This window comes from Lissotriton helveticus, chromosome 3_1 (assembly GCF_964261635.1).
Source record: "Lissotriton helveticus chromosome 3_1, aLisHel1.1, whole genome shotgun sequence".
In the NCBI taxonomy this organism is placed as follows: Eukaryota; Metazoa; Chordata; class Amphibia; order Caudata; family Salamandridae; genus Lissotriton; species Lissotriton helveticus.
This window is the reverse complement of record NC_136061.1, coordinates 327,196,062-327,219,898: the sequence shown is the minus strand read 5'-3', so window position 1 is coordinate 327,219,898 and position 23,837 is coordinate 327,196,062. Positions and strand designations below refer to the sequence as shown.

At 43.8% G+C, this 23,837-nt stretch overlaps 2 protein-coding genes across 11 annotated transcripts in view; one reads left to right on the top strand and one right to left on the bottom strand.

Moving 5' to 3' along the window:
- Positions 1 to 23,837, bottom strand: part of LOC144822425 (LHFPL tetraspan subfamily member 7 protein-like) — a 774,779-nt gene that overhangs the window by 193,275 nt on the left and 557,667 nt on the right. The window lies entirely within an intron of this gene.
- Positions 1 to 23,837, top strand: part of SPATA22 (spermatogenesis associated 22) — a 1,667,071-nt gene that overhangs the window by 1,579,024 nt on the left and 64,210 nt on the right. For 7 of the 10 annotated variants that reach the window (XM_078679932.1, XM_078679935.1, XM_078679931.1 and 4 more), the window contains one exon: positions 19,364 to 19,645. In XM_078679932.1, coding sequence (XP_078536058.1) covers positions 19,364 to 19,630 — 267 coding nt within the window. In that variant the 3' untranslated portion in view covers positions 19,631 to 19,645. Of the gene's footprint in view, positions 1 to 19,363; positions 19,659 to 23,837 lie in introns of those variants that run through there. The other 3 variants (XM_078679924.1, XM_078679925.1, XM_078679926.1) reach the window with 2 other exon arrangements.

Below are 23,837 nucleotides of genomic sequence, written 5' to 3'. Positions count from 1 at the left end.
GAGAGTTCTGTGGCAGCCGCCTATCGCTGCACCGCAAGAGCGGGAGCAACTCAACTACATGGTGAGCGAGACGCTGTAGTCGCAAGAGCGGGCGGTAAACAGCTGAATAGCGGAAGAGGCACAGTGTAGCAAAAGCGGGCGGAATGGCAACTGAAACGGTAAAGGGGCGCCCCACTACAGCGTGTCTTTAGGTCAAACGGATTGTGGGACAAGGTCAAGAATGGAAGAGTCACCAGAAGGCAAAAAGTTCCGCTTGACCCGGGAGCCGGCCACCTATGTCGGGGGCGATCTCAGGCCACACCAGGGCAACACGACTTGGGGAGGGGGCCGGAGCCAAGCGCCCCCTCCGAGTCCGCGCCATCACACCGTCCCTCGGGGGCCTCCGTAAAGCTGTTCAGGGAGGTACCGCATCACATTGTTTTCAAATGCAGTCACGTCCTCAAACAGCCCCCACTTACATTGAGAATAGTGAAGCTGTAGCAGGTGCAAATAAGCTTCAGACAGTCTAACAAGCACTCCTCAAAACTTTGAACTATCAGAGTGCATGAGTTTCATGCTCGATCGATTGAGCTAGCCGGATCGGGCAACAAAAAGTATAAAATAGTTATGTAAATAGTTATTTAATAAAATGTTTTACCCTGTTACTTTGCTGGTGTGTTGTATATATTTGTAATATTTGCATAGAGTTTATCGTTATTTTGGGCGGGGTGGGTGGCGGAGCCAAGCTGTCTTGCAGCCATCATGGTGTGGAGCTCAGTTCATCTCACTAGTTTCGTATTTCTCATGAGGGGTTGTTCCTAATGTTTCTATTTTAGCGAGGTCAAAAAGAGATCCCATTAGTGGCCTACTGATTTTGCTCGATTCCTTTTGTTTTTTTACACAATTTTTCACTATCTGCAAAGACTAAACAGAGTATTGCGACTCTGTGCTTGTTTGTAAATAGAGAATGAACCAAAGAGAACCAATTCTAAAACAGTAAATGCTTGGATAACAATCAATCAAATGGAGAGAGAAGCAGGCACGACGGATTACAACGGGGGCAAAGGCCTGCGTTAACTACCCTTCACTATCTGCAAAGAGAGAGTACTCCTAATAGAAATGAGGGGGGGGGGGGCAGCATTCAAAGCAGATCAGTGTGCATAAACACGAAAATGTTTTTACTTACCACGTACTTGACATTCGACAGCTTATGATATTTGCTATTAAAAAAACATTGAAATTCACTGAAAAAACCATAGGTTAGAGACCATATATAGTTAGGAATTAGCATTTACAAAACCTTGAAAATTCACTGAAAAAACCATAGGTTATAGACCATATATAGTTAGGAATTAGCATTTAAAAAACCTTTTTTTACTGACACAAAACCATTGAAATTCCATATATAGTTAGTTGTACTAACTATATATCGCGCACCCGCAATCCACTGCTGATCATGTCACATATTACATCATTCATGACATGGTCAGTGACATCACTGATGACATCACTGATGACATCTCAAATGACATCACTGATGACATCACTGATGACATCTCATTTGACATTACTGATCACATCACTGATGACATCATTCATGTGATAATACGATGAACCTCTTCAGACTCTAATATAACCTTAGATACACTCAAACATTTGGCAACATTTTGTGCTCGTGTGCAGTTTGTCACTCACAGGCTGACATTGAATAAATATCTGCTGCGAATCAAGTTGGTCTCCACTGGCTCTCTCTAATGTTTGGGACTGCGATTGTTGGATTTATAACGGCCTCCCTGGGTCGTGGAGAGAGCTGACTGCTGCGTGTAGCAGGTCCGCAGCGGCGTCATGCGACACTGCCTTTGAGCGGAGGAGACTGAACACGCTCCTATGCAGTAAAGATCGTGTTCACAGCGGCGATTTCAGCATCAAAGTGGTGGTAATGAACTCTACATCTAGCGCCAGAATTGATTATAGACATTTGTACAAGAGGGCAAGGCGAACCCACAGAGGTAGAGAGGTGCATTGAACTACATCTCCCACAATGCCGTGTGCCACACCCAACTGGGCGGGGGATGTTTGAAATGAAGTTTAATGCCTGCAAACACGCCCTTCACCTCTTGTCCTTTTTTCATCCAGCAGCTGAAGAAGAGATAACACTCGAAACGCGTCCTGGCTGGCTGATAAACATTTGGCAACATTTTGTGCTCGTGTGCAGTTTGTCACTCACAGGCTGACATTGAATAAATATCTGCTGCGAATCAAGTTGGTCTCCACTGGCTCTCTCTAATGTTTGGGACTGCGATTGTTGGATATATATATATATATATATATATATATATATATATATATATATATATATATATATATGATTCAAGCAGGTTTGCCAAAAGCAGTACTTCAACAGTAAACAATCCTTATGCAATGAGAAGGAGGCGGTACACCTTTACAGTTCACAGATGGTTTTCATGTGCAAAAAAAACCCGTTTCGGCCTGATGGCCTTCGTCAAGTTAGAAAATCATTGCTCACAGTTCTGTTAAAATACATGCCACGTCATAATGGAAATAAAAAAACCTCCTAATGGGTGTTTTATCAAAAATACAGAACGTGTGTATACAAATATATCCAAATTCCGCTAATGTCATCATGCACAATGCTACAAAAATAACATGTACGAATAGCCTTTCAAAGCATTGTAATTTCAATTGAAAACAAATGTTGAACAATGGGCTGTGCGACCGTGAAGTTTGCCATGTGACTAAATAGACATAGTAAAAAGATTCATGTGAATCCTGCTTCCAATTACTGTAATTAATAAAGTTAGCGTAAAACATAGAATAACAATCACAGAAGAAAGGTCAATATCCCCCACTGAAATTCATGTGTCCATAAACAAATAAGGATTCATGGCATATTAACCACAATAGAACCCTGTGAGATATGACATGTCATAATCCAAGTCATCACAACACCAATTAAACTGCACAATGAAGGATCGTATATGCATGCAATTCCTGTCATTAATATACTTGGCGTAGTACAAAGAATAACAATCACAGAAAAAGGTGAATATCCCCCACCAAAATTAATTTTTTCGTAGATAGATATGGATTCATGGCATATTAACCACAACAGAACCCTATGACATATAACATGTCGTAATTCAAATCATCACAACACCAATTGAGCTGCAGAGTGAAGGATCATATATGCATATCGGGATGACATGGTTGTAAGCAAAATCATGGGACTCACACATCCTACAATACTGATCAATGGTCAGAAGATCATCAATGCATGTGTAAACGGCAACTGTGAGCTTAAGGAATACATTCTAAAATTAAAAGAAAGGTGAAAGAGTTAAAGTGTTCATAAATATGAATCCATTGTGAGAAAAGAACAGGCGGGCACAAATAACAGCCTCAACAGTGACCATAATCTGGAAAATACCGATTAGATCAAAAAATATATATGTCAGGAATATACATATAAAGATAAAAACATATGTAAAGGGCAAGTGCCGCTATGCCAACAATTGACATAAAATCTGACCTCAAAGGAATACATGCTCTCCGTGCACCCTAAATAGAAATAACAATGTCCACTAACATGAGAAACATAAGAAAACATAAATAATTATTGAGAGGGAAAGAAAGAATTATACAGAAAACCTTTTCAAATTCGTACAATGAAAATATATGTATATATAGTTAAATCCCTATATGTGTAGCCAATTCCTGTTCCTTATTTAATCCAAAGGGCATTCTGGTATTCAAGTCAATAATGTTGCGGGACTCTAAGATACGTAGTTGTTTTTCCCGGTCCCCCCTATAATATGTTTCAATACTGTGTTGAGACCCACATATTTGAGGAGTTTGTTGCTGCTGTCATCGACATTATAAAAATGTCTGGTCACTGGATAATTGAAATCCAGATTCGTTATTGCCCTTAGGTGCTCAAGGATCCGTTTTTAACAGGCAGTTTAGTACTGCCTACATAGCGGAAACTACACAGGCATTCCAAGGTGTAAATTACAAAATCAGTTGTGCAGGGAAAGAATTTGGATATTGTTTTTTCCTTGCCATGTGCTGTTTTGAAAGTCCTGTAACTCTGGCTATTCGTGCATGCCTTACATGCATTGCATTTGTGTAGCATTGGACATGATTGCATGGGAAACAGAGAGGCAAGATGTTGCACTCTCTTTGTTCTATGAAAATGTTGACCTAAGCCAACCTATAAGCATTTCTGGAACAGTCACGGGCAGTAGAGATTTAACTCTAAAACATATGAAAACACGATCAAAGTCAAGAAACAGCGTAAATTTCTGCGTGACAAGAGGGATTACGCAGAGGGAAGAATCCTAACTTACGCCAAGCGTAAAATATATTTATAAAACGCAAGAAATGCGCATGCGCGGGCGCGCACGCATGCGCAGTTCTCACAAGGATTAGCGAGATGGTGAAGAAGAGGAGGAGGGCAGCCCAGGGATGCCGCATGCCAGGTAAGAGGTTTGAATATGTGAGGTAATAAGAAGTAGATTGCGGGAGCTGGAGTTATTATTAAGCCAGGTAACTATAACAGCTGAATTTCCCTGGTTTTGTATGAATAAAATCTGACCATAACTATAACGTCCCTGTTTCCTTTGTTTTTAGTATATATATGCATGCATTTTTAAATCCTCAATCCTAACGCATTTCAGCTCTATAGTGAGCCTTAATCACAGGTGAAGTAAGTTACCTAATCAGATAACCATGTGGCTTAAATATATACGAGTCAATGTAGCGAAATAACTTTGTTGTGCATGTTTCCCTTGATTGCCAAATTTGGGAGCAGCTAGAAGGAATTTACTTTATAGTGTGAACTATAAAACCCAAAACCTTCATTGGTGAGAAGACCATAATTCATATCTATTTATACTAGCAGAATCGGCATATGGTCTAGAAAACTTCACACATTGGATTGCTACTTGACTTGTTAACCCCTTCGCTGCGGGGGTTAATCCCCCGCTGTGCTGGGGGGGAGGGGGGCGCGCACAGCACCCGCATGCTCATAACGAGCTGAGCTCGTCATGAGGCATGGCGCTCCTGTGCTCATGACGAGCTCAGCTCGTCACAGGTGCATTACCTCCCGTGGAACGCTCAGCACAGCGGGGGAATTCTCCCTGCACCTGAGTGTTCCACGGCTCATGACGAGCTGAGCTCGTCATGAGCACCGGAGCGCCGTGGCTCATGACCAGCTCAGCTCGTCATGAGCCTCGAAGAGGTTAATGGCAATATCACAGGCGTATTGTGGGGATAGAGTGTTTTCTTTCTTGAGACCTTGTGAATTTATATTTAGAAATTAATAAATTTATACCTTGTCAATAAATTGTGGAATACAATCCAATGTTGTAATTTGAAGCATGGATGGGGAACAGACCAGCTGCGTTTGTATGCCTAAATCAAATCATTAAGTGTATTTACCTTTTTCAGATGTCTCAAAAATTGCCATTTAACATATATGTATTATTTGGTTGTAACATTGATGACACCTCTGTTAATTGGTGGGGTGACTTGTTAACGAAATAAAATTTTATGATGAAACAGGAGCTGTTTAAAAAGTTAGAACTGGACAGGGTGAGGGTGTCATATATACGATGGGGCATTTAGAAGTACTTTAGTCACCTGTCAGGATCACCTCTGACATCACTTAGATGTCTCATGGCACTAGTTGAGGTGTAACACCATCAGCCAGTCAGTCCTAGCTTGCTAGACAAAAATACTTTACACACCGAGACCTTGGAGCTGACCCTCATAAAAGGAAAATAGAACAAGAATGCAAGATGCTATAGGCAAAGTGTAGATGTCTAAAAAGCCAGAACTGTACAGGTTGAAGGTGTCACACATCCCATTGGGTAAAACGGCAGCACTTTAGTCACGTTAGGATCACCTGTGAAAGATTCAAATAAGGCAACAGAGTCAGTCTCCTAGCGAAGGTCTCAGGAATTGTCAGTCACATGCCAGAATCATCTCTGAAGACATACTCGGCTCTAACTAGAATTATAGGGGAGGTTCATATTAAGTGAAATGTCAGACAAGTGACTTAAAGATTAATAGTGTTCGGCACAGTCAGTCACATGTCAGGGCCACCTCTTATATGCCAGCTGGGCAGACATAGAGTCTGTTATTTTCACTTTGGGATCTGAAAGGAAGTTGAATCACGGTCCATGCAACCCTCAATCTGCCTGATTCTGCTTCAGCTCTCCAGATCAAAAGTCCATCTAAGTAACACCACCACTGGTTAAAAAATATTAATAAATTGCCTAAAATATATTGTACTCCTACTGGGATAAAAAAAAAAAGGTAAACGTTTTGGGCCTATTATTGAGATACTAGTGATAAGTTATTAAATTTACGATCCCTCTATCTATAAAGGCACAGTGAGCAAAAACGTGATGAAATGTAATGCGACTCATAGTAATGATCAGAGATTCTAATCCATTTAAACCTTTCATTCATCACTTTTTGTTTCTACCACTAATGTTATATTATCCCAGAATGGATATACAGCAATATAAATATAATTGGCATATTTGTCTCCCATAATTGATTCTTTTCCCTATGATTTAAGGGAAAATAATCTATAATTTATTGAAGCATACTCCTTGATCTACTCATACAGGCTACTATATATATTGTTTAGTCGCTGAAATCATAATTTTGCCTGAATGTTTCTGACTCTGAGACCAGGATTAACAAAGGTCTAGCATTGTGTTAGCATTACTTTTGTAACGCTAACGCAACGCTAATCCTGTTTGGGGATTAACAAACCAACTCTAATTGGTATTAGAATTGGTTTGTATGAAAAAGTAATGCATAGCAGCCCGAAACGCTGCCTTGCGTTACTTTGCATTAAGGGAGCGTTACATGGGTGGTACATCAATCAATCAATCAATCATGACATTTGTATAGCGCACTACTCACCCGGGAGGGTCTCAAGGCGCTGGGGGAGAGGGGTCCGCTACTGCTCGAAAAGCCGCCAGGTCTTGAGTTGCTTCCTGAAGGAGAGATGGTCCTGCGTTCGCCGAAGGTGGATGGGGAGGGAGTTCCATGTCTTTGCTGCCATGTATGAGAAGGATCTTCCTCCGGCGGTGGCTCTGCGGATGCGTGGGACGGCGGCAAGGGCGAGGCTGGTCGACCGTAACTGGCAGGTGGGCGTGTAGAAGGTCAGGCGGTTGTTGAGGTACTTGGGGCCTTGGTCGTGGAGAGCCTTGTGTGCGTGGGTGAGGAGTCTGAATGTGATCCTCTTGCTGACGGGGAGCCAGTGCAGGTCTTTCAGGTGGCCGGAGATGTGGCTGTGTCGGGGAATGTCCAGGACGAGTCGTGCGGAGGTGTTCTGGATTCGTTGGAGTCTTTTCTGAAGTTTGGCTGGGGTTCCGGCGTAGAGGGTGTTTCCATAGTCCAGTCGGCTGGTGACGAGAGCCTGGGTGACCGTCTTCCTGGTTTCGGTGGGTATCCATCGGAAGATCTTTCGGAGCATGCGCAGGGTGTTGAAGCACAATGATGAGACGGTTGCATGGGCGTTCCCATGCAACCACCCATGCTTTTTTTTACGGTAAACCCTATCTGCTAACATTAGTCAACAGGGTTTAGCGGCAAAAAGTAACTCCGCTGGAAAGCAGGCATTATTTCTCCTTTCTTTTCCTACTCTGCATGCATGCTTTTCTGAGAAGTACACATACAAAGTAGGAAAAGATTTTAAACCTGTCTGGGGGCCGTAACAGCATTGGTTGCAGCGGTGCAAGAATGGGGCAACAAAGAGAAGCAGGATGATGGGGACACAGAGAGGGGTAAGAGTAGGGGAGAGAAAAGAGTTGAAGTACGGCCACCTCATAGGATATATATGCAACAGGGTACAGAGAGAGGCCCAGTTCTGGCGTGGCGGGAGGGGCACTCCATGGGAGTGGGTCGGGCCAGGGCACAGGCAATTTCTGTGGCAGGGATCCAAGCACAGAAGGGCAAGGTAAATGTGGTGAGTCGGCAGGTACAGGGCAGAGGCCAACATTGACGTCAGGTAAGGGTGCTGGAGGTTATGGAGCTAAAGCAGTAGACACAAAGAAGGTGTAGATGGGGTGAATGTTGAAGGAGAAAGGGGCAGCAAGGAACTACATTTATGGAAAGGTTTGTATGTCATGGATGCCAGAGTAGGTACACAGGCACATCCTCCTGAGGGTAAGTTGAGGGTCGGCTAAGAGCAGACAGAAGGGGTAGTTGTGCAGGCACCACAGGCAGAGACACCTGAGCAAGGGCAAAAGGGGAACAGAGCATGCCACAGGCAAAAGAGGAACAGGACTGATGGACTTGTTAAGGTGGGAGCATGGTACATGGTAGTGAAAGACAGAATGGAAATCAAGATTTAGAAGTTGCATTTTATGGAGGGACTAAGCCCCTTGGTGCTGATTTAATGTTGGCAACCAAGGAAAAGCTATAGAAAGGGGAGTACATAGAGATGCTGAAGCTCCTCCGTAAAGAAATTAGGGGAAAAGACGGCTCCAAGGAGGAGAAATTCGAGTTGTCAAAACGAGAAATTGGAGTTGTCAAAACGGGATGGAGGTGTTATTAATTCCACGAGTGTATGCTACAAAAAATACCCTGAATGGTGTGCGCTGCTCTTCAAATACATGGAAGTGAACAGAAGAGGGCAGATCTCATATGGGGGTGTTGACTAGGCACATATAATGAGGAATATCTGGCATGGGATCCTGCGGCAAAATGGGGAGAGGTTGGCACTGATCTATACCAGCAGGCGATGGGTTCAATGAAAGTCGGTAAAACTGCATTTACAGCAAGTGGCATACCATTGGTATACCAGCCCTTTCAGTCCCGCCCCACCCGAGGAGGGGTGGTACAGTGGCCAAGATGCAAGGATGATCCCTTGGGACATGCTAGGATTTTAACAAAGGCTTATGTATGAGGAAGTAACGTAAATTCCAGCACAAATGCTCCATGTGCGCGGATAGGCGCGCCCTCGTGCTATGCTATGGGACAAGGGGCTCAGGCAGGCCAATGGAACAAACACCAGGAGTCGTACAGTGGACAGCAAGGTAATCAGGTGACATGAGACAGATGGACTCAGGACATATGAAAATCTGGGCAAGGGCTCATACGCCAATTGACACAAAAAGCTTGGAATTTTGTTTGGCACAATACTATGACAAAAGGGATGCAAAATTGTTGTGAAAGGCTTATGGGAAGGGTTTAGGCTGGGGTACCCAAGGATACATAGGTGGGCAGAGAACTTTAAGTCAACACAGTCACATAAGCAGGTGGTAGAGGCCGAGCTACAGAAGGAGGGCCAAATGGCAGGCCATTCAGTACATTGCCAATGTTATGTTAAAATAGGATTTATAGAGTGCACGTACACCGGAGAGGTTTCATGGAGCTAATCTGATAGAAATCCAAGCTCTAGAGAAAGATTCAGAAAGCCTGTCAAAAAAGCCAAGTCTTTAAAAGTATTCTAAAGCCAAGAAGATTAGTGCAAGAACGGATTTCAGATGGAAGAGAATTCCAAAAAGTGGGGGCCAGGGTCGAAAACCTGACAACACCAGTGCGCTTTAATCTGAAATGAGGGGCAAGTAATACATTTTCGTAAGCATGTTGTTAACACATTTTGGGCTCCTGCCGTGGAGTGCCTTGAAAATAAGGCATCCGATCTTAAAAGCACACTGCTGGGCAACCGGAAGCCAGTGTAGGTTCTTCAGAAGAGGGGTGATGTGCTGGCGCCCGGGAAGATGAACAATCAGGCGAGCAGCCTGATTTTGTATTATTTGTAGGCGTTTGGAAAGATAAAGAGGGATTCCGAAGTATAATGAGTTGGCATAGTCGACATGGGACATGACCATGGCGATGATCACCTGAATACGGGCATCATGAGAGAGGAATCTACAAATCTTTTTTTATTTTACGGAGTTGAAAAAAGCAGGTGGAGATCACCGAGTTGATCTGGGACTTCAAAGTGAGGTCCTGGCTGATAACCACTCCAAAGGCTTTTAGCTGAGCTAGAGAGGAGAGGGGGCTGACTCAGCTCCCTAGGTCAAAAGTGGGGTCCCCATGGGCTCCTATCGATACCACCTGTTAAAACCAGCTCCCTCTTGTCCGGATTAAGTTTTAGGTGATTCTTGTTCATCCATTCAGTGATGGACAGCATGGTGGATTGAAAAGCATGAATCGATTCCGGGGAGTTACTGATGGAAAAAATGAGTTGAAAGTCGTCTGCATAATTGAAGGTGCAGACTTTGCGCTCCTTCAAAGCTCGTTCAAGAGGGAGGAGGTAAAGATTGAACAACAGGGGAGAGAGAGAAATTTTAACTCTAGGGGCAGTAAACTAGGCAGTGCAAACCGCCTGAGAACGGTTTTCCAGAAAGGAGCTAATCCATCTTAAGGTGAGGCCAGAGATTCCCGTCTCCCTTACACGGCCGACCAAGAGGGAATGGTCGACAGTGTCGAAGGCAGGGGAAAGGTCAAGCAAAACAAGGGCATGTGGAAAGCCCCTATCAACCTCACTGCACAAGGTATCGAGGACTGTGAGGATTACTGCCTCAGTAGAGTGCACCATGCGAAAACCCGCCTGGTGGGAGTGAAGGAATGCAGATTTCTCCAAGAAGTCTGTGAGACAGCCTGTGACATAGGCTTCCAGAATCTTTGCTCGATAAGGGAGAAGGGAAATGGGGCAATAATTAGTCAAAGTAAGTGGATCAGATCCCACCTTCTTTAAGAGGGGATAACAATTGCCTCTTTGACGGTTGCCGGGACAATGCCTGGAGACAGAGACTCATTTAAAAGATTGAGAGCAGGACTAGAAAGGGTGGTGGAAGGGTGGTAAAGATTTCCTTCAGAATACGGGGGGAGACCCTGATTTGATTTTAGAGAGAAGATTTCTGAAAGTGTCTTCACATATTGCAGGAAAATGCGAGAAAGTGCTATGGTTAAGAGTGGGCTGAGGGCAAAGGTCCGGGGTTTGACAGACCAGAACACTAGATTTGATTTTGTGAATTTTCCCAATGAAAAAGAGATTCAGTGCTTTACAGGTTTGTGAGGGGGAGTTTTACACAAAACTCTGTTGGGATTAGAAAGCTCATTCACGATGTGAAAGAACTCCTTTGATCGATTAGTTGCTAACACAATTTTGGATGAAAAGTGTGCCGCTTTGGCCTTTAAGATCGACTTTTTATATGCCCAATGCCCAGTTTGATTGTATAACCCATTGGGGTAGTGCCAAAAAAGGGAAAAGGTCAGTTTCGTCTCATACAGCACTCATCATGGCCAGAAGGGAGTTCCATCAATGATTTAATTCCAGGGAAGATAGCATCGGTATCCTATTCATCGGTGTATGTGGCCATGGCTTTGGTGGAAGAGGTGGGAAAGGGTGCGCAGGTGGCTACGTTTTCAGTTGCCTCTACACCTGCAGGATTTTCTGTTACTGGGTATGAATTTTTACAGGTACTGGTAGGTAAACAAAGTGTTACCCATAGGGTGTTCCATATGTTGTGTTTTGTTTGAGCGGTTCAGCTCCTTTCTACAGTGGGTTTTCATGGGACACCCGTGGAAGAGGACGGTGAGGCAGAACCCAGTTCTTTGGATTGTCAACAACAGTTGGCAAGTTTTCAAGAGCTCATGGGTAACATTGGGGTGCCGCTGGCTCCAGAAAAGACAATGAGCCGAGCACAGTAATCTCATTTCTGGGTATCAAATTGGACTCAGCGTCCATGGATGGTTGCCTCCTAGTAGACAAGAAAGTGCATATGCAACTGTGTTAGACACAATGTGTCAAGGAAGTGCAGGTCCTGCTAGGACAGTTGTATTTTGCTAGTCGAGTAGTAAACATGGGGAGGACTTGCTGTAGGCAACAGGGAATGTTCTTAGCCGGGCTGTCGCTGCCTCATCACCACATGCGATTGTCCGTAGGTGCAACAGAAGACCTGAGTATGTGGCGCAGGTTCTTGGAGAATTTTAATGGCATTCCAATGGTGAGCCAAAAGGATTTTGACTGGGATGTACAGAAATATTCAGATGGGGTATTAGGTTTCGGGTTTTATTGAAAGTGCAGGTGGTGTACGGAGGAGTGGCCCGCGACGTCGAAGCAGCGGGGCAGGAGCATTGCTTTCCTTGAATTATTCCCCTTAGAGGTAGTGGTGAGTGTCTGGGGGAAGGAGCTGGCACACAAGAAGGTGTTGTTCAGAGTTGACAATATGGCAGTTGTACATGTGGTGACTAGACAGTCTGCTAGGGATGAGCATGTGCTCAAGCTGCTGTGCGTCTTCGTGATCAGTTGTTTGAGACATGATGTAGTGTTCAAGGTGAGACATGTGCTGGGGTGGAGAAAGACATTGCTGGTGCTCTGTGTTCATAGTGAGAGAGGTTTCATGGGCTGGCCACAGAGGCAGATATGTGGGCCATAAGAGAGAAAGGATGCTGGTAGTAGGGTCTTTGGCAGACCCACCAGGAAATCGTATTCACAGGCTTGGCAGAATTTTCTATCAGGGCTCAAATGGGGATCAGAGGTTTGGAATAGGGAGAAAGAGGTAGTACAGTTAATCCTGACATAGATTGACAAAGGTTTATCGAGAATCACAATAGCGAGGAAACTAGCTGGAATTGCCTTCATGGGCAAACTTTTCCAGGGCTATGCGCCTTCGACCGGGGAGCTGTGATGGAGGATGATGGAGGGGTGGGCGAGGGAACGGGGTCGCCGCCACAGGTGAGGAGGCCTTTATCATAGCATTTGTTCAGCAAGCCAAGGGGGGTACTTCCAATGTTACGCAATGGGGAGGAGGTGACGGTTTTATTCTCAACATTGATTTAGTTTATGTTTTTCAGGGCCTTCAGGGTGTTTGAACTACTATGGATGAAAGGTGTTCCTGGTTTGTACTGGGTGGACATGGGGGACATTAGTGGCAGTATAGAACTGCGCATTTGTCATTCTAAGACAGATCAAAGGGCGCCGGGGAAGACGGCTGTGTTGCAGGCATTCCCAGTTACGGGATTGTGCCTGGAACATTGAGGCACCATGCTGAGGAATTTTAGTGGGGTCTATCAGGAAGCATGTTTTAGCCACTCTAAAGGAGCACAGGTGACTTTGTACAAGCTGTTGTGGGTGTTGCGGAAGGCATTGTCGAGTCTAGGGGAAGACCCAGGGGATTATGGAACACTTTCTTTCAGGATTGGTGTGGCCAGGGAGACAGTACGGAAGGGATGAGGCAGGATAGAACCATGCAGTTAGGGCATTGGTCCCCAGGAGTGCTTTCATCGGCATGTACAGTTGGGGGAAGGGGGTAGTTTATGACATGAGAAATTTCAGTTATAGCTCACAAATGTTCTTTTCAATGACAGTTGCTGGACAGGAGGCAATCAATTTGTCAATTTAGATCGTAGGACATTCCTTTATTTAATTGGTGGAAAGGCACAAACTCCAAAAAGATCGAGGTGCTAATTTCAGCCTTGAAGAATGCTTCTTTAAAGTTACTAGGCATGGGAAAGGTGGTATGACATTGCGAGAACTGCTATGATGCTTGAATATGTTATTGAAGAGACATAGATGTTCAGATGATTTAGTCCCACACATGGGTGAAAATTATTTGGTCGTGTGACTGGCTTTGTTAAAAGAGATGAAGCGGGATATGTTGGAAATTAAGAGATAGTGGTCAGGAACCTTCGTCCTATGGACAGAATTTATTCAGAGGAGACAGTGGAGGGAGCCCGCTGCCATTGATAAGACCAGGCGCAAAATAAATAGGAATCTGCAAGTGTTTTGTAGTGATTTTGGGCGGGTAGTGCATCTGAAGTTGAGATATGATTCACCTGAAGTTTTTTGGGGGGAGAGGGGTGCGGTTCATTTGTCTCGCTACGGGATGGAGCTCTATTTATTGTAAGTGAAGGAACTGCTGGAGAGAACACTGAATGGTATGACAGAGGTTACAAGGGGGAGGAGGGTCAGAAAAGTCAGGGGAAGGCCTTTTCTTTGTAGCAGTTGGCAGGTCCAATTGCTATGGTTCTAGATTAAGATTATCATTGTGAACATATGTGAATCAGAACAATGGGGGTGGCAATAAAGTTACACCTGGAGGCAGCAACACATTAAAAGTTAAGATTTAGAATACTTAGTTAGATGTTAATAGACGTAGGTTAAAGTGTTAAGAAATTTAAAGGTCAACAGTTCAATAACAGGGTAAGTGTTACACTGTTGAAAAATAGAAATGTAAAGGGGGCTGTAGTTTTAGGGATGGGGTAAGTGAAAGTAGGTGAATTATTGAATAGTGAGGTTTAGTTTTGTGAGGACGAAGGCCTAGGGTTTTTATTGCTGTGATGAGCACATGTCTTTAATAAAGACCCTTTTTCACACTAGAAGTGAGTATGTGGTCTCTGCTGCTCCCCTTTGGTCCAAGCATGTTTGCCTGCAGACCAACTCGTATGCCATACTTTTGGGCATCATCATCTCCTGTATCTACCTGGATTCGGATGTGCTCCTTTGAATGAAATTTGAAGTGTCAGTAGAAATAGTTCTGTGGATACTATCAAGTTGATTCTCCGTCATTACTAGTCTCACTCAAGCACTACTGGTTTAAGCAATTGAAAAATAATTGCTCCAGGTTGAGCTATTTTATCAATCTTACATTAAGTCACTCTTGCAATAGATGTGTTTCTGTATAGTGGGGTTCTAACCTGTGTAAGCTGTCTATGATCAGCTGTTGAACAGTGGATATATCCAAACACCACATAGACCCTTTAAGCTAAACATGGGCTGTTTCGCTCCTGCTGATCCATGTGATGCATGTTTGAGATCTTAACCCCTTCGCTGTGGCGGCAATTCCGGGGGTGGGGCGGCCGCACGGCGCTCGCGTACTCGTGACGGAACCGCTCCGTCACGAGACGCGGTTGCGCTGTGCTTATGACTGAGCGGTTCCGTCACGGCCCACCCGCTCTTAAGAACGTTCAGCGCAGGTGCGGAATCGCTGCCGCACAGGCGCTCTGAGCGGGCCGTGACGGAACCGCTCCGTCATCAGCACAGCGCGGCCGTGTCTGATGACGGAGCGGTTCCGTCACCAGCAAAGGAGGGGTTAATCGACATCACAGCCATCGCCACCTGGATAAGATGGATGGAGTGTACTCACTTTCCTGGTGCAAAGATGTCATGTGAAACTGCTTCTGGGTTTTGCATCAGAGTATCTTTATCATGGTTGCCCTCCTGGGAGGCATCTGACAGCCGGCAGCAGGGAGTCACTAATAAGTGGTAATAAGCCATCTTCTGTGAATATTCCCACAGATGGATCTTTTTGCCATATACGTAAACATGCTATGACATTTGTTCTAATTGAAAGGGGTTGCCTCTAGAGGTGATTTAGAAAATGTTGTTACTTCCAGCTGTGGTGTCCTTTGCATTATGCCTTCCTGCCAGTCGCCCAATTCATTTGATCCTGTGGAAGTTGAAAGTAAAAACAGCAATCAAGATCTTGTTGCTGCAGTTGGGCGAGTAGGAGGAGAAAGTGTAAATCTTCCACTCTTTACACCTTACCACTGCTCGAAGGAGGGTTATTTTCTTGCACATGGGTCAGACTCTCCATCCAAGCCTGGCTGGCCTGTACTCAGATGTTTAGATGTTGCTTGGATATGGAGCCTAGACTGCCACAAAAGTTTGGACATAGGTTGCTGGAGGAAGCTGACAAGTTGCTGCCAGATTAAAGGGAACAACCTGTTGGTTTATTTTCTGCCACAGTTCAGATTCTCATTAATGTTGACACATGATAGCCCAAATGTTGCTAATATTGAAAGCTACATAGCAGTTGGTGATTTACTTAGAAAAACAACACAACAGATTTATCTGGACTGTGTTTCAAGTTCTCAAAGATCTTGCAAATATGTTTCCTCCAAAAGCATTTGTGATTCGGGCATGGGATATGAATTTGATTGTGATATTTAGAAGTCCATGCACTCTGGTACCCTGACATTATCCACCCTGTAAACAATGTTTCTCATCAATATTGCCTCAGCAAGTGAAATGAAGGTGTTCAGTATTGAAACCTCTTTCTTGGTGTTCTCAAGGATAAGGAGAGTCTACAACTAAAATCTTCTATCTTATGTAACGTTAATATTCCATCTTAATCAGGATATTATCCTTCTTATTTCTTTTCACCTCCTCGCCCTTCGAAAAAGATGAAAAAGTTTAATTGACTATGCAGAACAAAGCAGTTTAGAATGGGAAACCAACTTTTGTGAGTTATGTTGATGTCAATAGCGAGTGGCTATTGGAAGCGGGGCGGCTCCAAATGGATTATCATGTGCATCATCAACACCTGCTGTGAACCGATAATGAGGCTCACCCTGAAGATACCAGAGCTTACTCAACCAGAGGCAAAGTGCCAACTTCCATACTGTAGAGAGGTATTTCTGTTTTTGTACATATGCTTAGCTGCCTTGTATTCTGACAAACCCATAGTGTTAGGGAGTACAACGAGTTGGAAGGCTTGGTTTAGTCGGTGAGTCTGCAGAATATTCAGATTTATGATAACGAAATTCATTGCTTCTTTTACCTATTTTCTGTCAACATTATATTGCTTTGGGAGTAAGGCAAACAAACAGCAGGAGGACGATATCCATTAGAAGAAAAAGTGACTTGCCTTCGACAATGGTCTCTCTGGTAGATGGATATATATATATATTCTTCCCAGCACAGATTCCTCATCAACCTTCTTCCTTCACTCTGGGGTGCTACTGAATTGGTGTATGCCCTAAATCTGTCACATTTGTCAGTTCCACCTTTATCTGACCTTCTTGGTGTGAGGAAATTGCATTGGATTGTATGTAAGGCACAAAGGCAGCTCTGTTTATTTATCAAGAATTTCAGGTGATGGTATGTACTGTTTCCATGGAGATAAAGTCGAGGGGCAGTTTTGATGCTCTATGGTGCAAAGCTTTCTGTTTGTCAGTCTCTGCCTGGAGCTATTTCCAAAGCTGGAAAAAGTGCAGGTGAAGAATTCATCCATCAGCCTGGACTTTACCAACGGAAAGTCATGGGGGCATATTAGCCAGAACCTCGTTAAAATTATCGCAGCTTTAGTGGCAGGAAACTGCCGCTGAAACGGCGATAATGGGCTTGCTAATATGCATTCTAGAATTCCAATAGAAGCCCAGGTTAGATGTGCAGGACATCTAACCTGGGCTTCTATTGGAATTCTATAGCACATATTAGCAAGCCCATTATCGCCGTTTTCGCAGCAGTATCCTGCCGCTAAAATAGCGATAATTTTAATGAGGTTCTTGCTAATATGCCCCATAGTTTTTAGGTTCTTTCAAATTATAAAAAGGAAAGATGTCCGAAATGTATATAACATTTTATCAGAATACTGTAAAGCTGTATGTACATAACTACGAAGTGAGTGACTTCATGTCAATACCCTTTAGGTGCATTAAAAAATTAATAGCACAAGAAAATAAATATTTCACAATCCTAACCATCCTCCATCTAACACCATTACAGAAAAAAATTGTGAATTTCATGCCAAATAGCACCTGCTAGGTGGGGACTTAATAAAATAGCTCAGAAAATCAAACAACTTTTGAACATTTCTATGGGCATGTAGGTCACAGGTATGAACCTCAGTATTGTTGGTGTGCACCCTGAATATCGAACCCACAATATCACTGGGACACAATATCCAGAACAAGATATTGAAAAAATATATATCGACATGTGTTGGAGTTGGGCTATTCTACAGGGTCATTCCCAAACTTTTGGCCTTCACTCCTATTTTTGGATGAAGTCGTTTTGTGGGCTTTAGGACTCTGTGTACTTTACCACTGATAACCAGGGCTAAAGTGCTTGTGCTCTCTGTTTAAAACATGGTAGCATTGGCTTATACCCAATTGCCATATTTAATTTACTTATACGTCCCTAGGAAAGAGGCACTACATGTGAACAGGGCCTGTAAAGTAAATGCTACTAGTAGGCCTGCAGCCCTGGTTGTGCCACCGACGTAAGTAACATTTAAGCATGTCTCAGGCCTGCAATTGCAGAGGCTGTGTGTGAAGTTTTTGACTGCCATTTCGAACTGGCAAAGAAAAGCTTTTGCCAGGCCAAACCTTCCTGTTTAATACATATAAGCCACCCCAGAGGTAGGTGCTGTATAGCCATAAGTGCACAGTGCAATGTTTTTCAAAGGTAGGGCATGCATTTTTAATTTTTACATCTACTGGTAGTGAAAAACTGTTAAATCCATTTTTAACTACTATAATTTCCCATGAGATGATATTGGAACTACCTTATTACAACTTATAACTGTAATTTTCAAATGGGAACAGATAACTAATTTATGTTTGGTGCCTCTGAAATCACAAAATTAAACCCTAAGGTATAGTGAAGTCAGATTTTAAATTGCAATTCTGAAAATGCGACTTTTAGAAAGTTTGTATGAACAAATTACCCAAGCTGAAATATTTCAGCAACATTTTGTAAGCTTGCCTTGTGTATTTGATATTTTTCAAGTACAGGATCTATTCTTAAACTCACCACATTAAATATATACTACAACAGCCAGCACTATCAGCAATCAGACACAAGCGGGGAGCCAAGAGAGTGGTTGCCGGAGAGATGCAAGACTTGATTAAGAAGTAAACTTGAAAAGATTTACGTCACAAACTGTTGCAGCAAAACTTAGGGATAGTGCAGGCCCAAACTCAAGAGAAGAGCATGTAACTGAAAGGCACAAGCAAATAAACGCTGGCCTCTTCACCTGAACAAAAAAAATAAACAATGTTTCCTTTTCAACCAGCACATTGCATGGCCTCTCAGAAGCAAGCACAGATAAACAATATAACATAAATTGTATCCAATGTTGTTAAAAGCCGCTCTAACCAGCACAAGCACAGCATTCCTGCAATAGAAACCAGAAAACTTTGACCAAACAGTGATGTGAGTTTAAGAATAGATCTTCACCTGAAAAATAACAAAGACACGTGGCAAGCTTACCAGCAAACCTGTAGCATACAAACACAGGATTTAATTAACACGCCAAAAGATGTAAACGACACAAGACGTACTTTCGTATTCGATACAAGCAGAAAACAGCCAGCAATCATTTCACTCTGAAGCAGTAAGCGGAGAGATACAATGTTGCAGCACTTAAACATGGGTGTCGTTTGATGCTATAACAAAAAGCAGAGGTTCCTTAGTAAATTTAAAAGCTAAGTGAATATGTTTGCCCAATTATATGGAAAGCCTTGCTATTCATCGTCCCTCTGTACAGAACAGCCTCAGAGTCACTCAGACAAGGCGCAATAGAATATTTTTAGTTTGAAGAGTGCGTGAGCTCAGCCAAGCAAATTAATTCTTATCTGACATAATAACTCTTTTCAACAGAAAACAAAGAGCCCAGACGCATTGGAACCACACATCACTGCCACGGCAGTGGGAATACATCGATGCATCCTTCGCTGCTTGGAGAAACCCGGAGCATTGCACTTCGGAACCCACGCATCCCAGCTAGCCATTTCAGCTACAGAACGGATACATCGCTTCCTGTGCAGGATCGACATCAACAGATCGTTTGACGCATTGCTCAAATACACCCAGCATCTCGACAAAGCTAAGGTACTTTGTTCACTGGGGCCTGCGCAGCTCCTATAACTGGCCTGCACTCCATTGCGTTTGGCCCATACCATTTTCTTTGCCAAAGTCCAGCGCGACTAGATAACCCCCATAGGCACTTATTGCTTCTAAGCACTAGAGCTCTTTTTAATTTTTAAGAATTCAAAGCTCAACTTCTATACATTGGATTTTTGTTGTTATGGCCTTGATTATTTATAAAATTATTGTCTATTTTCTAACCCTATGTGGAGTCTTTTTGTGATGCTTTAATTGTGTTACTGTGTGTGTGTGTTTGTGTGTGTGTTGCACAAATACTTTACACATTGCCTTTTTAGATAAACCTGACTGCTCTGTTCCAAGTTACCAGAGGGTGAGAACAGGCTATATTTTAGTGTGTATTTTACTTACCCTGACAGGAGTGGGGGTCCCTACTTTGACAGGGTGAATACCCCTGCTAACTAGAAACTCCATTTCTAAAACGGGGCATTTTTTGCACTTCAAAGGCCTGCCTCTAAAAGCTTCTCCCCACCTCAAAGGCACAACAGTGTATAAATACTGGACCTCAGACACCACCACTTCAGTACACTTCTGGACCTGTGGATACTCTGCCAGGAAGAAGGTCTGCTGTGCTGCTACAAGGACTGCCACTCTGATGGACTGCTGCCCTACTGTGCTGACCTGCTGCCTACTGCCCTCTTGCCTGGGAGGAAGAACTGGATCTGCAACCTCATTTGAACAGTGGCATCTCTGAAGTGTTTTGGAGTATAGGTTCTAGGTTCCCCAAAAATCAAACATTAAAAAGAAGGTAAACATACTCTTCATTGATGAGCAAATATTTAAAAATGTTACCCACCATCAGGCCTTCTCTTTCTGTGAGTCTCCAATTGTACTCTGGTCAGTATAATTATTTTGCTTTAACTACTTAAAATGTATCATTTATCGTCATGCATTTCTTAAATAACAGTCTATTTACACCTTCTGACGTGTTTCACTCTTATTAGAGCTCAACAGAGGAGTAGTACGTTTTCCAACTTTTATGCATCTGTTCACATTCAATATCACATGGCCAAGTGGAGAAGCGTGGCTCAGTGGTTAGAGGCGGCAGACCCGGAAGCTGAGATCGACCGTGGACCAGGGTTCGATTCCCCGCCTCGGCGGGTCTCGGGCTCAAAATTCCACGGACTCGACAATTCTCGCTCTGGTGCCTACTCAACTCACGGGGTCACACTCTGCGACTCTGGGCAATAGCTTGCTTAATCTCCACTACGGCCCCTCGCGGCGGGATGCCTGGCTTTCACCTTGTGGACACCCTGCCGGGGTCTCTCACAGGGGAATACCAGGACGGGTTCCCTAAGCAAGCGCCGGGACGCTTACGGGCAGCTGTGCGCTTTACAAGTCCAACACATTTACACACACACATTTACAAGTAACTGAATATAGAATGTAGTAAGAAACAGAAACGAGGATGAAATATGATGTGGTCAATCAAGAAGCTCCAGACAGGAACCAATGTTCTTCCAGATATTTTATTCAGATCCCATCCCATCCTCGTCACCAAAACCATGCGGTGGTTAATGAAGAAATACCAGATAGGAACTAATGTTCTTTTATACAGGCCACAGCAACCACCAAAGCGCCTGAACACTCAGACACCAAACTGGCAATGATCACATTAGATTTTTACTCGGTAATATTATAACTTACATTTGATGTAGCATCATCTGTAGTGATTCCCTCGGTACAATTATGAAGAAACATGATCACTAACACTGAATGCGCGTCCTTCACTTTCCCTCGCTCAGATGTCTGCAAGGGATATCAGCCTTTCTGCATCACAGTCTAGATTGTGGACTTTCTGAATTTAAATGTAAATTCGAAAGTAACAGATACACTATATAATTGTTTATATCATGGCCCAGAACAGAGCGTACATTGAGTGCCAGTAAAAAAAAAAAACTAGAAACAATGCTGTAATGTACAAGGATCCAAAGTATTTTCCTCTGTCTGTGGGAAAGCAGACATTACCTCAGTTTGCCTGAGGACACAATATAACCTCATGGTTTATTGCAGTACAAATAAAGGATCTGCAGAAATAGCAAAACAAAAGGAATGAAGAATGAAGACACCGAAAGAGAATGGTGGAAAAGAGGACTGATGGAGAGAAAGAGGAAAACGCAGCAAAATGATGGAAATGTTTGGCCAGACACAGATTTGTAAGCCATTGCACTCCTCCCTCAGGTCACATTGACACCTGCTTTAACATGCAGCCCTAGTCGTGTTTTTACTGCCTTTCCAATCTGTGCAGTAGATATGCCAGACTAATCACACAGGCTGTCATTGCAGCGAAGAGCTTCAAGGACTTGTCCCAGAAAGAGCTGCTCTAGTGATGGCGCCTGATGGAATGCCACTATCCCGACTGTCACGATAAGGAGCATTGACGCACACTTTGTGGGCACAGCAGAAAACAGCGGGGATGAAGGGGACTGAAAAAGGAGCGCGTCAGCTCTGCATCACACATCTCATCCGGTACATCACACTCAGAATTCTCCTCATTCTCACCTTCACTCGTTCAGAATTTGCAACAGCTCTCATGTATGTGTAGTGAGAGCTGCAGCAAATTCAAGCGAACACTACGCAAACATCAGTCTCACATGTCCCACAGTGATGGTTCCAGAGACAACTAAGGCTGCAGAGGAATCTACTTCATAGATGGCAGCTCCCAAGATTTCTACTGCAGTAATCTTGATATGCACTCAGTGTTTTCACATCATAATATTGCCATATTAACAATCCCTGCAAACAGCACTTCGCACTTATTCTAGAGATGGGTTTACTGACTATTTGTATTAAGAATCTAGAAAACATACATTACAAATACATATTTTATACAAATATCGAAGTAGTTACTTAATGTCTGGACAGATCGCAAGGAGTAGGAGGCGGATTAGCAATCATCACGAAAGCCCACATCACTTGTCATTTTAAGGACAGTCCAGTCCTTAACTGTGAAAATGTCCACTTCTCTCTACATCTCTCCCCGGAAAGAACCCTGTCGGCCCTAATTATATACAGACCCCCAGGACAACTCGGACAGCTCCCTAATTCTCTTGTAGAGACTGCCACCTCCCTGGCCTGTCTCTCGCCCAACTTTACAGTACTAGGAGACCTCAACATCCACTATGATGATCCAGAGAGTCTCACAGCGGGAGACATCAAAGAAGATCTCTTCTCACTCAGTCTCTCCCTGAAGAATCCCTTGCCCACCCACAAAAAGGGCCATCTCTTGGACCCGGTCTTCTCAAACATTCAAGAACTCTCCACAGCCCCTCCCCTTCCTATTCCTTGGACTGATCATCACCTGATCTTACTCAAAATCCCCATAACTAGCCACAGCAGCCCCAGTCCTCCACCCCAAGCACCCTCGCGCTCATGGAAAAAAACTTAACATCGACGCCTGGACCCATTAGCTCATAGCCTCCGCCCCTACCCTGAACCCGGATCCCTCATTAGCCGATATCCAATTTCGCGATTGGATTAAAACGTCTCTGGACGCGGTTCTCCCCGTTAAACAGCTCCCTAGTAGGAGGAACTCATACAAATCCCCCTGGTTCACTTCGGAATTGCGAGATTTCTGGAAAAAATGCAAAAAATTAGAACGGACCTGGAGGAAAGACTGGAATCCTAACAACAAAGAAATCTATAAATCGGCCATTAAACAATATAAAACTATCATCAAAACCACACAAGCTTCTTACTATGAAGAAAAAATCATGGCTGCCTCCAACTCCTCCAGGGAAACCTACCGCATTGTAAAAAGCCTCATGAAAATCCCCGAACCACAGCCGGCCACTGATTCCACCGGCACTAGATGCACCCAACTTGCTGAGTTTTTCTCTTCCAAAATACAAAAAATCATCATGACCCTCCACATTAACCACCCCTCACTCAACCTCCCAACCGGGGTCACCCCAGACGCACCAACCCTGAATGCCTTCCTCTGCATCTCCACAGAAAAACTGCTAGACACGCTCAACCGAGTGAAGAGTGGCCCCCCAGATGACCCTGCCCCTATGAACAAACTCAAATTAGTAGCCCCCACCATATCCCCCCTTCTCACGAGGCTGATAAATGCCTCCCTCTCCAGCGGAATAGTTCCTACCAGCTGGAAAAGTGCGACAGTTCGAGCTCTTCTAAAGAAACCCCACCTAGACCCTCAGGATCTTTCAAATTTCCGACCTATCTCTCT